General features: G+C 39.2%; 1 protein-coding gene across 3 annotated transcripts in view; it reads right to left on the minus strand.

The window, feature by feature from the left end:
• LOC131426970 (nuclear receptor subfamily 2 group F member 1-B) overlaps positions 1 to 16,372 on the minus strand; it is a 171,512-nt gene that overhangs the window by 121,713 nt on the left and 33,427 nt on the right. For 2 of the 3 annotated variants that reach the window (XM_058589799.1, XM_058589798.1), the window contains exons 2-3: positions 14,284 to 14,433; positions 5,483 to 5,530 (exon numbers count right to left, since the gene is read on the minus strand). In XM_058589799.1, the coding sequence (XP_058445782.1) occupies positions 5,483 to 5,530; positions 14,284 to 14,433 (198 nt within the window). The remainder of the gene's footprint in view (positions 1 to 5,482; positions 5,531 to 14,283; positions 14,434 to 16,372) is intronic. The other variant, XM_058589800.1, reaches the window with a different exon arrangement.

Below are 16,372 nucleotides of genomic sequence, written 5' to 3' on the forward strand. Positions count from 1 at the left end.
AGCAGGCCAGTTTACATGAACTTTGCCTTATGAATGAACACGTAAACAAACTGCTGATAGCTGTCCAAGGACTTAGAATTAGAATTGACATTGAATCCAACCACCGTTAGCTATCAAGCGATGATCATTCAGCACATTTTGTGAGGTTGGTATAAATTTACTCGAACCTCACAAAATTTTGAATCAACATCACTTGATAGCTAACGGTGGTTTGTTTACATATCCATTCTAATATGAATTAGGAATGTAAACAAACCACTGGCACATGTTATGTCATTTGTAATGTCATCTTGTAAATAATAATTCCCGAGTTTTCTGGATCAAGGTTTGCTTGGTTTATCAATACGATAGTCTAATGTTAAATGATGGTAATTGAAACGCGAATTTCGACTCGGAACTTCGGATCCAAAAAATGACCCATTTATTCGATTGCCGGTGCGTGCGTAGCGAACTTCCCCCAGACGAACAACGTTCGGATAACCCAAACGCATATGCTCCACTTTCGTTCTGCCATTCTGGTCGAAGTTTCCCACATTGGCCACGTTGTTGTCGGAATGCCACGCTGGGATATTTATATAGTAGAGGTAGGGGCGGATTTACGTGGAGATGCGTTCGTTCTTCTTCCTTCGCGTAATATCTAGTACGTTTTTCAGTTCATGGTTTGTTTTTTTTTCTGTGTGTGCTTGCTTTCTCGAGATATGTTTCGCAATACATTGTTCCCCGGATGGAGCGATGCAGCAAAGTTGCTTAAAATTGAATTTACACCATATGGTTTTTGGGCCACGACCGACGACGGGCTAATTCCGAAAGGGCGCGAGAATAACATGTTGTCCGTTTTTTTCTCGGATTGTTTTGAGGCACGTTTTTATCTCTTGTTTTGGGGAAGATTGTTTTCTTTCATCCCTACACTGGTTGAATTTTATTCAGCGCATTTAGTGTAGAAATAGTTCACTCATTGTTGGATCAGCCTACTGAGATGTTACGTAGATAATGAATTATTTTTAAACGGAAAACTTATACCAGCGGTAATCACTGTATCATTTCAAACATCAACTCCGGTGGGTCAAGGAAGTCCATGGTGGAAACAAAAACCTTTTCACGTGGTTACGACCGTTCACAACTGGCCTATGCTGTGTGTGAGTTGGAACTAATAAACAATAACAACTACAGCAAGAAGCATCAATCAAAACACTTGCCTCATTGTGTTCAGCACCGGTGTGGTGTGCCGGCAGGGAAGGAGTGAAACCTGGCAATTTCTAGACCAAGGTTCACAACGCTCGTAAAAACAAGACTTCTACAGCAGCCTGTGTGTCTCTGACAGACATCCGCTTACACTCTCGATCTCTCCCCGAACGGTGGTGTATGGATATCTTGAACCTCTTGCTTCACTCGGCGATCTTTGATTCTCCACTTTGGATAATCGATTTCGAGTTACACACATCGCGGCTCAGGTAAGAGGAATAAAAAACGACTTATTCACTCACTACGCTTCGTACGATCGTAAAAAGGTCCCCTCCACTTGTCCACTTGACACCACGGCCACTTCAACCGCATGAGACCCATAGACCATTCGTCGTCAGGAGTGAATGCGAGAGGGAGAGCGAAAATCGAGTGTTGATCTCAAGACGCTGCTGCTTTGGGACCCCGTGCTTGAGTACACTTGAACCCTCTGCCGAGAGTCTCCAACAGGCGAGCGAACCAGGGGATACACTCATATAGGTTAAGCGCATCAACCGCAAGCCCACGGCAAGGTGAATACCGACTAATTTAACCATAATTATATATCTGTTATGTTATGCATTTTACAGCATCACCCAGGCTGCTGTCCGTCGGACAGTCAAGAAGAAGGTCTCCCCGGCGTATTCTTTTTTTTTGGTTGTGCCGTTGTGTAGATGGACACATAATCCAAAACTTTCGCGCCAGGTTGTAGCGCTAGTGCTGGCCGGGAAAGCTAAAGCGAAGGAGTACATGCTCAATCGGATCGGAGTGTCCCGCACGCGTTGGTGTTTTCTGCCGAAAATGAAAAAAAACCGCTTGTAAACTCGGCCTGTTCCGGAATAGCTCTTAGATACGAGTACGAGAATCGAACAGCGAGAGACGAGTCCAACACACCGGTGTGTTATCTGACGCCCGAACGAAACACTACCCGGCACAACAGTACCGGCAGGATAATATCGGTTGAACCAGATAGGAACCGAGGGTAATAAATAAAATAACAACCGAAAACAGCCAACAACCGAATCGGACGGAGTTGAAAATCTTCGGTTACCGTAAAACGAAATGAAATATACACGCCAGCCAAGGTTTCGTTTGGGAAACACACGGAACACGACGAGGAGATATGTGTAACACACGAACCGTCCGGATCAGGACGCGGGACATCCGCGCCGGGGCAGCGAGACGGTAGGGTTGAGAAGAAAACGGTTTTTATGTATCGATAACGCGCGGAACGATACTGTTCTTTCGCGGGTGTACATCACGTAATCGGTTAACAGCCGGGTTCGGAAAAGTTTTCTCATGGATTCGTCGGAGATTACTGTTGCTCTTATCTCCGGTGGTGCTGCTGGTACTGCACAATGTGTAAGCTCCAGGAAGATGGTCGAACCGATTCCTTTCCCCGTTGTGTCGCTGCCCGGCCCCGCGAACCGAAGACCCTGGTGAAGGAATGGAAGGAAAGATTTATATCTGTGCGATAATCTGGAGTGGCGATAAGCGACGAGAGCGCAGTACATAATTCAAGATCGCTTCGTGTGGTGATCTGCGGGGTGGGGGACGTGTCAAGCGAAAGCATAGTGCGCCGGGACAGAAGGAAAGAGTCGTAAGTTTTACTTAGTTCAGGACTTTTTGAGAGTAATTGTTTTTCTCTTTCAAAAAAACCTAGCACTATCTAGTGTCAGGGTTGATTGATTTTCAGGAATTATCTACTTTTACCAAAAACCGGTCTGTTATCAGAAAAAGTTATAATTATTATATTTGTACTAAATAAAATTAGTGTTACTTTTCGTTCCATTCTTCCCATACAAAGTTCTTATCCGCAAGAATGAAAAATATGATTCCAATTAATCCCTCATGCTTAGTTGAGGAGTCCAATCAAGCTGGGAATTGAACATGGAAAATCTGGAATTTTTATCTTCGTATTATTCTCTTATGATCATAATTCAATTCTAATTGAATTCGAAATGGAATTTGATAATGGAAACTTTTTTTTGAAATCCTATGGAATCATGTTGGAAATCCTCTGGAATCATTGTTGGCCAATCGATTGATTAGACAAGTGGTAGGAATATCAGATAAAAATTCTACCAAACAGTCGCTACATTTACATTCTCTTCATTATTTTCAATCCATTTTTCGTAATATTTTCAATTGATTTTTCTGTAATAAATGTATTCAAACCCAAAGCATAGAGTGTACTATATTTATCGCGGAATTACCCGATTAGAATAAGAGTGTATTAGATTTAACACGAAATTACCATAACCTCAAAAATGAGCTGAAACCCGAACACGAAAATGTAGAATTTACAGAAATTCGACAACGTTGGACTTCAGAGCAACAACAGAATCCAAATGAAATCTGATAGACAACCGATTGATTAGGAAAGTGGTAGGAATTAACTCATAGAAATGCGACCAGAATAATCGGAACATCTTCATTCCCTTTTTTATTTTCAGCCAATTTTTCCTGTTATTTTTAATTGTTTTTCTACGACAAATCTCGGTTGATTTTCCAGAAGGCCGTAACAGCAAGTGACATTTTCTCTTTGTTCATTCTCTCTTTCGATTATTGTGATGTGATCTAAAAAGATATTCTTGGATTTCACAGTTCTGTTTGGAAGTCGAACGTTTCGAGCATCATTCTATGCAAAGAGTTAAGTGATAAACGTGTAAACCGCTTGGTAATTAATAGAAGAGAAAGTAAACACAGAGAAACTGTCACTTGCTGTTACGGCCTTCTGGAAAATCAACCGAGAAATATGTTTAATCCCAATACACAGAGTGTACTATATTTAACGCAAAATTACCCGATTAGAATAAGAGTGTATTAGATTTTCACACGGTAAACTAGATGCACCTAGAAATAAATACTTCTGTAGTACTCAGAAAGTTAGTCGAAAACTTTGGAGAAGTTTACAGGAAAATAAGAGCACAGACTAACAGACATGACAGTATGAGTAAATTCTTATAAAAATCATTTTTCGTGATGCACTAGTTCCACCTATATTGTACTGCGCGAACTATTTACTATCTGTACACCCCTTGTGTTATGTAAAAGTTTTTTTACTAGTTGGTTTCCCCTCGTTTGTCAACACCGATCAGCTTGCAGGGATGCCTGATTTCATCAAAATATTTGAAAATGAATCGTCACAATAAATTATTGGATTACGTTGATAATATATTTAACTTTTTCGCAATGTAGGAAGGTAGCCGTTTATTTGACTCAACGTTGTTCATCTAGACTATTTTTTATTATGTTGGTAGTTTTCACTCGAAATTAAGTGGTGGCAGACCAGAAAATATTGTAAATATTGTAACAAAAAAGGTTCGTTTTTGTATTGCGTTGGAGGATGAGAAGTAGGCACAATTATGTATATAGTTTTGGCAATATGTATTAAATCTGAATCCTGCATGAAATTCGCATGGACATATACAAATCAATACACTACAGGTAATTCTGTATGAACGGCAACTCTGTTGGTAAATGAAAAAATAAACACAGTTTAGATGACAGACAGGATGTTTTTGATAGGGTAACGTGGCGCCATCATGACACATGTGAGTACTGTCCCAAATAAAGGAATATTCGAAATGACCGTTAAGATGATTGAAGAATCTAATTTGAGTGTCCTGTCTGTTAGTCTGTGATATCACTGAGTCGAAAATACGTATTGATAAACATGTGCCTATCCAAAAAAGCTGTCTAATTTAGAGTATTTTTAGTAAAATTTCAAGGTTTCATTCAATAAGCTAATTTAGATAATGTAAGTTGGTATCATAAGGCCCATGTAAAAACATACTGCAAAGAAATTCATATCTATTCAATAGAAAGCTATTTTTTTGAATTCCTATGCACTGATGAGTTGAAAAGATGCATTAAGAATATTGGTAAATTGGTTAATTAACTTTGGTTAGAAGCATTAGGAGTCACAGTTTAAAATGAATTTGGAATGTAATATTTGCCTAAAATTTGGGATATTTGTTTTTCGAAAGATAAAGTCTGATTTTTCCCGTCAGAAGCCGATCTTTTCTCAAGGTTAGTATTCGACTGAAACATAACATTTTTTGTAAAAGTTGTATGGTGCTGTGTAATCTTTAACTTGATATTACAACTATGGAATATCGCATTACGAGAGAAATTCTAGCAAAAATTATCATTTTATTTTGTCATATATCATGCAATATAAGCGCGATATTATTATGTTAAATTTCAAAACAATTTTGGAATGTGTAAGCAATAGTTATATGATAGAATAATTCTGTACCTGATAAATGCCTAATGTTGGAAGTTGAGTATGGAATGCGGTCCTTTCCTGAAGAAAGGGAAAAAAGGTACATTTCAGAAATTTCACAACAACGTTATGGTAGTAAATGTTGTATATTTTGGTTAAACATGTCAAAACTCTGATATTATTTTGAACAGAGAGAGATTTCAGTTCCACATTCCAAGATACTGTCAAACTTTACTCCGCCTCAACCATGTAAAGAATGGTCAGTTTTCAGTGGAAAGTCTAATCAAACGAACATTACGTTAAAACTTTAAGGACTTATTTTTGAGATCAGGTACAGCCCGATGGGTAAGACCGATTTTCAACCCGTGGAACAAAGCATCAGGCAGTTTTACTGACCGAAAAAGAACACTTATTTCATATGTTTTGGAAATTCTTAGCATTCATCAGATGAAATACAATACCAGCTTCATTGAAAAAGCAAGTTTTGAATTATTGAATAAATTTTCGTAAGTTTCGCTAGACTATTATATTATGTCACAAGATTGGGTTGTTATGGCATGCAGTTATGAAATTTTTTGCCGTAAGGTAATTAGAACTAATTGGCTCAAGTGGCACGTTCCCTGATTATTTGGAGATTTGTGCCTTGTCGTGACTTCTCATCATTTTCCTGATAAAAAGAAAGGATAAAATTCGGTAAATGATCTATTTATGAAAAAAAAATACTGTACGTGTTGATCACAATTCATGATGCATATATGATTTTCATTCGAACGCAATCGATTATTGTAACAATTGTGAACTATGTGAAGTGTCTTTTTAGTTCATTTTTATTTCGACGGACACGGTCAAATTTCAGTGCGATACAGTCATTTGTTTTGATTTGATAGTCGATTTACGCGTACATGTTTGACATCAAGCTAAAAGCAACAAAGCAACAACTCCGTCCGAACAAATGTCTATCTGGGAACAAATGACTATCTCAAATATATACGTAAAATGGTGCTGATCGACCGGATTGTGCAGGTTAGCTAGGTAGTAGATGCCACAAGGATTAGTTTTTAGCGCAGACGCCATATTTTGAACGAGATTCCACAAGGAAAATTTTGACGAATTCCGATTTTTTTCGAATCGAAAACACGAACGCAAGCCCACTTCGGAAACGTGTTTGACCGTGCTTATGCGGAATCGGGTGAACTTTTGGCGTTAATTAGTAACTGTCGATAAAACCTGGATCCACTATCACACACAAAAGAACAGAATGAGTGTCTGGCAGTAGACTAAACCGGCACGAAGCGAACTAGAGATTCTCAATAGATCAGAAAGGTGGATTGAGATTGTCCAGGCATACATTTTGTGGACTATCTCAAAAAAGGAATAACCATCAACAGTGAACATTACTGCGCATTGTTGAAGTGAATGAATGCATAAATCGTTGTGAAGTGCCAGTGCACAGGAAAATCGCAAGCAATAAATTCATCATCCACTTTGTTCACTCGGATTGGCTCTGTCGGATTATTATTTGTTCCCAAACGTAAAAAATAACACATAAAAAAAAAAGTTCAGCTTGCGCGAGGTGATCATCGATGCCGGGAAGGAGTATTTTGTAGATGATTCAGGAAATAACTTTTCGGGTAGGATCAAAAAGTTAGAAAAAATGATATCGGAATTTCGATCGATCAATTGCGTAATCGATGAATAACCCAGATAATCAATCGAAATTGAATCGATTAGTTTGAAACTAATATATGAAACTAATATTCAAATAAAATAATCCGAAAAATCCAATACTATTAATTGAATAATTGCTTGAATAATCAATTAATAATCGAATATTTAAAAAAAATAGTTTAATTATTGGATAATTGTGTATTTCGAAACCCTGACGTACCTAGTTGGAGAAACGTTCGAATAAGTGAAGGGATACTAAAAGAAATATAAAGAACAAAATTAAAAACAATTACAAAATTTTGCTCTTTACCATCGATAGAATACGTATTCAAACAAAAAATCTCAATTATCAAAAACGGTTAGCAAGACTCGAACAGAGTTCAAACACCAGGTATAGAGACAATTGTGGTAAAAACGAACTTGAAAACCAATGACAGAAAGGTGTGACCACAAAAAAAAAAACGCCAGCGAACTCAAACAACTTATTGAACAAAAAAAATCATTGATATTCGATCAAGTAGAATCAGATGTAAAGAGACACATGAGTAAATGTTTGAAAATGTAATTACAAAAAAAATTACGTGGTTGTGTACGAGACACGACCGATCATTTTTTTTTCCATAAATACGTTTATTTCTTAAGGAAATTTACATAAGTTTTTCTTCGCCGTAGCATCACTTTTACATAGAATTCTTAACGATCATGATGACATTAAAAATGATCAATTATGATGACATGTCTGCGACTATCCAGTGAGAGAATGGATGAAACTTTTAGTTTTGTCATCCACGCGCTACTACCGGCCTCTAGCGCAGCCAGAGGTTGACAGAGTTAAAATGTGTCGGTACCTCTATTTATCCATTTATAGATTCCTCTTTGTGCGAAAGTTCATACTGCCTGTGAACGATGTGGTATTTTGTTATGCATGACGCAAAGATTTGCTGCTAAATGAAATTCGAGGAGTAAGCAACGATCGAAACCGTCGGCCGAACGAGAGAAATCAAACGGATGACATCATGATGGCATGCTGTGATTGGTTCGTGAAAACATCGGTCGATTCAAATCAATTTTTCTATTAAAATACCGAGACAACGTTGCTATACATACAGTTGAAAGTTTCCAAATCGATCGGATGTAGAATTATATCAATCCATCAACAAATGACTGAGTTATCGTTCAAAATTATGATAAAAAACCCTTCTTAATCCACCTAGTGGTGTGATAATGCCTTTCTCTTCCTTCAAAGCAGTCTCATGAATTTTTTATCATTATATGAAATAAAATACCTGACACTAATTTTGGCTCATTTTTGACACCAATTAATTCAGATTGATTCGAGTGGTTCACAAAAGCATGCTTCACTGTTTATGTCACATATTCGGTATCGCTTTTCCAATCAAGCGAGATTTAGTGTCATCTATAAATTTTTTTTTGTTGAAAATATCGACTTTTGGGACGTAGAAAATGTATCAACTTTTTTGGACGTAGAAAATGTATCAAAAGTCCCAGAAAGTTGATTTTTTCAAAAATATTTTCTTGAAATGACACTAAATCTCGACGTTTCATGCCAAACCTTAACCGCCGGGCAGCACCCTTTACGCATGTCCGATTTAGCTCAAATTCTGCATGAGGACATTTATCGAAGTGATTAAACTTTTGAGCACTAGCGCTTTACGAAATTAGAGGTTATCACAAAATATTGGCACACTTATATGTATAAGAGCGGTAGAAATCAACGTGTTTTGTCGGTTACGTCACTTATACCATCATATCTCCGGAACCAAAAGTCACAGCCTTTTGATTTTTGAACTTGATCTATGGCCCGACAATAGCTTTCAAACGTTTGTTAAAATCGGTTCAGCCATCTCTGAGAAAATTGAGCGCGTAGAAATACAACGCGTTTTGTCGGTTACGTCACTTATACAATCATATCTCCGGAACCAAAAGTCATAACCATTTGATCTTTGAACTTGATCAATGGCTCGACAGTAGCTTTTAATTGACACTCGACCCCGTAAAGTGAAGAATTAGGCATTTTCAATGCCAAAAAATAAAACAAATTACAAGTCATCCGTCTAATGAAGGAGAAGAGTCAGGTCGATGGTTGTCTATAACTGTGAATTTAGTTTGGGATTACATCGTTATTTGGTCAAGATCAAAATTGAATCTCTGTTCGCAGTGTACTTGTACGATGCTACATTTCTCTCGGGTTGCTTTTGGGATTTGGTTCTCCCATTTTTCCAAGGTAACTCAATGGTAGAGCGACTGCACAAATGGAAGAGAGCTTTGCATTGGGGTCTTTATCCCTTTAATTCCGTTTGCAGTTAGTTAGTAGTTCTATAATGAAACTAGTTAGTATTAATATACTAACTCGGATCTACTTTATTGTCAAAAATTCAAAGTCTTAACTTCCGTAAATCTTTAGTTTCAATGAACCCCAATCGAATTTGGAACTAAAGACGATTTTAAGAGCACTTTTGTATCTATTTTAAAACTATATACAAGAAGTTGAATCAGCCTTACTTGTTTTGGGCTTATTTTTCATTTTGTTGGTAATTTTTTGTCTCTGTGGAAAACTTCAATTCAAATTATTGCCGGAATGCACCATAACCGAATCAATCAAAAAATCACCCCAATCAGCAGAATTCTAGTTAGTGCCAGCGAGGCCTCAATTACTTCACATTTCACCGGACCCGGCGTAATCAATTCTCCCGGGAATCATCGGCGGAACGGAAAGCCTCGCAGCCGTCAAATCATCATTCCGTTAGCAAGCTCGGCCCGGTGGACATTAACAGCTCGGGTCGCATCTGCATGCATCGTCAAGTAGAACGCACCATCAGATTAATTACCACTCATAATTCTTCGATACGAAATCTACGGAAGACCTACATACAGGATACATACCTTTCGCATTCGCCGCCTGTCGGTGCCTGCAACTGAATGCATCAAGCAAGCGGAATCAGCACCGTCAGAAAGTGGCCTTAATTGCGCAAATTCCCATGTAAATCTGCTGCTGCCGCGCCCTACTCTTGCCCGTGTCCCGGACATCGGTAACCGGCGGCTACAAGAAGGCGATTAAGAAGGATTCACGCATCTCCTCCGAAGGTCAAATTTATGATCACTTATTAGTTTCAGGTGTCGGCGCACAAAGGCCTAATCTAACCGAGCTACAACATCGGCGGCCGAACCGGCTAAAAGGGGTCACTCGGGTACCCCGTACCTGACGGTATGTGATCCCTACGGATCAACCGTTTTCTCTATTTCTCTTGCTGCTGACAGTCCCTGCTGTTGTCGATTCAACCCTTTTTCTTCCCAGTTTCGGTGTGGTGCAGGTACCGGGTATTTATAGCGCTGTTTTGTCATTTTAAAAATGGACATTTTATTTTAATTAAGTTTTTTTCCTGTGCTTCGGATGAAACCTTTTTTTTTCCTTTCGAAGGACGACGCTTGACGATACAATGGCTGGTAATGATGACCAGTGGTCAAAACATTTAATGGGCTGCCATGACAAGGACGGACGGCGTTCTAGCGAACGGAACGGGAGAAGGACAGTTTTGACACCTTTTGAATGCGACTTTCTCCTAAGACTGGTCAACAGTCTTAGCGGGACGTTTCGTAACGGTTCGAACCGATAGGCAGATGCGTGCGGCTTTCTTGCGGCGATAAGTCACCCGTCCAAAGGGAGATACATTTATCGCATTAGATTATGATCTATCGGATTCGGGACAAAAGAAGATGCAAACATCATCATTTACATGTGAACGAAGTCGGAGGAAACCAAGGATAGTAACTGTCAATCTATGCTTGGGGAGGAGACCGCCCAACGCTGGAGACTCGAGCAGCCCCTTCAAACGGTTTTTGTTCAAGTAGCGTTGGGAGTGCTATCTCGCATGAACGTGTTATCTTCGTTGGAAGCGAAAGAAAAAAGAAAGGTTGCAGTTGACAGCCAGCGAAAAGAACGATGAGCCCTTAATAATACTGGCATGCGATGACGGGAAAGGGAGAAATATTCACATACATTCATCGACATGCAGCGAGTAAAAGATCACTTATGATTGACATCGCGATAATGTTCGTTATTGAATGGAGCTTTCATTCCCCTCGCGATGAGTTCCGTCGTCTTCGTCGTCATCAACCGACACGACCGAACTCCAATCAAAAGGGGCCCGAGAAAACGCCAAGATATGAACATCATAATCAACATTGATCACCCACACAATAATTGTTTTACAATGTTTCACTCCGGTTCGTGTGTGCGATAATGTTGATTTTTTTTTCGGTCTCTCACTCTCTGCTCCTCGCGGTGAGGGAGGTTTCCCTAAGCCCACCCTGTACTGTTGTACTGTTCTTGTTAACAATATAATCATCGATTTCAGCGCGGTAAGAGCCTTCATAACATCGATTTACGACTGGTGTTCAACATGGGAATGAAACATTTTATCGGCGTCGCTCTGCTGATGATGTTCTGAACCAAAGCGCTCGAAGCAGGCTGTGATTTTGAATGTCGACTCCGGTGGTCGGTCTGAGGTCGATAAAAATTGTTCGACGATATGCTAAGTGTCGGCGGTATTCCGAAAATTCGATGCATTCCGATAATCTATCCGGTCAAATGTGGTGACATCATTAGCACAAATCGGAATCCCTTCGAGGGCAACAAAACCACACACAGCTGTTCCCGAAACAAAAACGTTAAACCTCTAATCCTCACACCGCAGGTCTTTGTGTCACTCGGGGTCACACGCCCGGAATCCCCGTATCCTTGCGGAATCTCATACGCATCACCATCGCACGGCTGACAGACAATAATCAAATGTTGTCCTTCAGCCGAGGATGTGGCGTATTCCCTTTAATAATGTTTAATTTATTCCAACGGTCAGTTTTACTTCTTGACCAGCGACCGGCCTTTTCGGCCCGATGGTCACTATTTGGTCTCAAGGAACCGGTTCTCGTGCGACGACGCCCGGCTCGGACCGGAGCCGGTTTTTCCTCCGCTCTCGGTTCGGTGGTTGTGTTGTTTTCCTAAGATGCACCCTTTTCTCACTGTGGCTCCGGATCCCGAGGAAACGAAGCAACAACTGACCGGTGGTCAGTCCTTTTCCGTGTCTTTTAATTTTACATCGGATCTTCACGACAGACACTCTAGCACTAGCGGGGGGGATGCGGAATACACGGAACCATAAATCTTCCTACCAGGAACAATAGAAAATAGTTTCGGTCGGTATTGTTCTGGCCCACGAACGGGATAGCACAGGGATAAAAAAAAATCGTTCGACAGACAGGCAGAATTTAATCCATCCCGCTTCAATTCTCTGTCTATATTTGCTTTACATATTAAAAATCATAAGGATTGAAAGAATCAACCGGCCGGAAGGGTTGGGTTAAGGATCTTTATAGAGCATAAAAATTTGCGATTCGTCGACGTATTTGTTTTAAATATTAAAAATCATAACGATTCCATAAATCACAACCTGGGAAAACGGTTCTTCGGTGCCGCCGGAATACGCCTTGTCATTCCCTCTGGTACGGCCGTGTCTGTTTCAGCGTGACGAAGGCTTGCGTTTGACATGCAACGTCGCTCGAAACGTTGCAGCAAACGTTAACAGCTACTACTGCAACGGTGTATGTGATTATTATGTTCCATATCTACACACGTATGTTTGATTCTTATCGCCTGCGGATCAACCGGCAAAGGCAAACCGTGATTCTTCCTACTTCCAACGTTAGTGTTTTAATATTTATTATGCAATGAATACTCGATGTCTCCATTGAGGAGCGTTCGGCGTTACGCCACGGCGTCCAATTTCGTTGACTTTTGACATTTGAGCCTGCCCCTCGATTGACAGTTTCACCCCATCGGAAGGGCGCGATACGTGTACGTGTAACGTGTAACCTCAAAAATACATTTTTTAGCTTTTGTCCACAATACATACATTTGTTCTATTGATTTCTATTCTCAGCCTGTCTGTACAATCGAATGGAAACAGTATTGCTTTTTCTTTTATTGAACCGAGGCCGACAGCAGGAGGTATTTCGTCTGGGAATCAAGAAACTAGACCTGCTGTGCACTCGAGGGGCCCGGTGACTTACTAGCTGTTTGTCGCAGATATTATAAGAAAGCATTTTGCATCAAAAAGTGCAACAAAGGGTTACATCAACAGATCCAAGCTCAATTTGTAATTGAGAAAATTCTCACACCATAGGAAAGTCGACATTCATTTCGTGTACCTAATTGGCAGCAAGCAGCCCGGTTAGAAGTTTGACAGATCGGTACTGTGCTGCCAGCTGCTGCGGCGTTGGTGACAAATGTAATCCTATCCCGTTTGTCGTTGAATTCTGTTGTTTGCTGTTTACGCGAGATGAATGACGGTATTTATGAGCCTTTCATATTAAATTGTCTCTGCTGTAATAACATTATGATTTACATTCGTACGATAAATAATGACTGCATTCGAGAGTGCGGCTTAAGCAGCATAAAATAGCCGTGTCACAGAATAATGCAGCGTTAATAATACACGTTCATGTCGACGACATCGTCATCGTCGTCATTGTCAAGTGTCGTCTTGGCTTGGTTTGGCTTGGCGGGGCAAGCAGCACTGAACAGTTGCGACGTACCACAAAAAGCTCATTGAAGCTCGAGAGTTCCACGAAGTTAATGAATTTAATAGATTATTGTTTCGAGCGTGACCGTAATTTACCCGGTGCTCACCGAGAGGACCTAAGGGGATAACTAAGACGACCTTGTCGTCGCCGAGCATCAACACATCATTGTTGTTAGTGTGTGCCCCTTTTATTATCCGTCCTGTCAACGCGATTTGACATCTCTCGTTACCGTTTCCGAGCTTGTGGTTTTTCCACCAATCACTGGTGCGCAAATTGGCTTACGACCGTTGTGCGATGTGGCGTGTCAAAAGTGCCAGTAGTTTTCGCGTTCGGTCGTAACCTAACCTTTTGAGTCAGTTCTGGCTTCTGGATTGTTCGACACTTGTGATACCAGTGTCGGTGACGCACGGAAGCGTAAAATACCTAATTCTGACACATTTCAATCATCGAGCATCGAAGCCCCGGAAAGGTCAAACCAAACAGGTCGCGGTAATTGAATTTAAATTTTTCAACTGATTGCTGGTAGAGGGTGTGGAAAAGAGTAATACAGAAGGAGGGACACTTACCTTCGCGTCGCATTCCCATTTTGAGGCACTTTCGTAGACGACAGAATTGACACTGATTCCGGTGGTGCTGGTCGATCGGACAGTTCCGGTTCCCACGGCACGAGTACGTCAGATTTCGCCGGACCGATCGCTTGAAGAATGATTTGCAACCTGCGAATTGAGTGAGAGAAAAAGGATGAGTCAGGGATTTTTATTTGTGACTAAACGAAATTATTGAGCAGTTTGGAGCTCTTCTATTGATTTTACATCAATTCATGAAAGTATGCAGTTCAAACAAATACAAATAATAATACCCCTAAGTCGCATACAAACGAACCGCCAATGTTTGGTTCACAGTCTGAACAAGTAAGCCTAGCAAATTACCCCCCTTCATTGCGATAGTTTGGAAATGTGGAAGGAGATCGTTTCTGGCAACGCTTTATGCTAGTTGCTACGGTGCAAAACAAACTTGTATGTTTATGTTTATCGTTGCTGTATTAAACCGCAACAATCAGTCTAAATACTACCGGCACTAGCACAAAAGATGAAAAATGAACACAAAATCACACGAATCTACAAATATCAATACAGCTATGTTAGTAGTATATTCATGGTGGCTAAACCATTCTAGATTATTGTTTAACTTACATTTCGCTTGTGATCTTGATTATCAGATAAAAACTGTTTGTTTATTTATTTTTCACTATAATAAACAGTAACTATGGTGAACTTGTTCTTACCCTTCAGTGTTGCTAGTTTTATAGAAAACTCGTTAAAGTACATTGTCACTCTGACAGTGTATCATGACAGTGAACCGCACGATGCAAAATGTGTCCTTGAAAATTTGTCGAAGTATTCCGTATTATAATTTGTATTTGGTTCAAGTACAGTAAAAATATGTTGGGAACAAGTTGACCACCTTGAGATACCACCAAAGTAATCAGAATTAATAATTTTTCACAACGTCTTGGTGTCAGAGCGTGACTCCACAATTTACGATTATACGATTCATTTTAATTTAGTCAAGTTATTATAAAGAGGGTTTCTATATTTGTTTTGTTTTGTTTAGCGTCTTCAAGAAATGCCAAGTTAGTGAATGTTCAAAAAAGTTTAAATTCAACTATTTATCTTTTATTTTACGAATTTAGCGTCAACTCGAACTAACGTTGGCATTTGAATGAAACTTTCTGGACAGGTAGGCTTTGTCACAAAAAGTAACTTTGCTTTGTTTGTTTTTCCAAAATTTATCTATACTGTCTTTTGAAAAGGGTCAAACTTTTCTAACTTATTATTTCTATCAGTTATAGTGGAACAAAACAAACACATCCTGTAATCAAATTTTTGGAAAAACCTGCTGAAAAAAATCTCTTTTGAGTCCTACACTGAAAACATTGGCTTTGTAAATTTAAATCGATTTACAAAAAAAAAACACAAAAACTTTTGATTTTTTTTTGTTCCAAAATAAGTGATTATGATTCCTACAAACCGTTCATTGAAACATTGCAAAATTTGCACATTTCTTGTCTAAACTGAAGTGAAATTCTCGAAACTAAACAATTGTTTGAAAAAATCTACTGAAAAAATCCGTATTGAGTTCTACATTGAAAAAATTGCCTTTGTCAATTAAAATTGATTTACAAAACAACACTCGATTTTGATAAAATTTTGTCCCAAGATAAGTGATTATGTTCCCTACAAACCCTTCATTGTAACATTGCAAAATGGGCACATTTCTTGCTCAAATTGAATGTTTTTGTCCAGTGTCTTTTTTTTTTATCGAAAACTAAGCTTAACTGAAAGTAATTATCATCCAAGATTCCAATGAAACTCACTTTATGAGAAAAATACAATGAATATTTTATTGCTAAATGCCCGATATTAGCAATAAAATAGGTGCTGGGTAAGAAAAAGTTTTTGTTAGAAAAACATTTTGGTAGAAAAACCTTCTTTACCTAAAAATGCCCATTTTACTACATATGGAAGGTTGATAGGGCACATAATTATCTATGCTGTGATAATTTCCTTCAAATGAAGAATGGTTTTTCTTTGTAATTTGACTTTAAATTTTTAGTTTTTTTTTCAAAGTAGTGTAGTTTTTCCAGTATTTTCA

This window comes from Malaya genurostris, chromosome 2 (assembly GCF_030247185.1).
Source record: "Malaya genurostris strain Urasoe2022 chromosome 2, Malgen_1.1, whole genome shotgun sequence".
Classification (NCBI taxonomy): domain Eukaryota; kingdom Metazoa; phylum Arthropoda; class Insecta; order Diptera; family Culicidae; genus Malaya; species Malaya genurostris.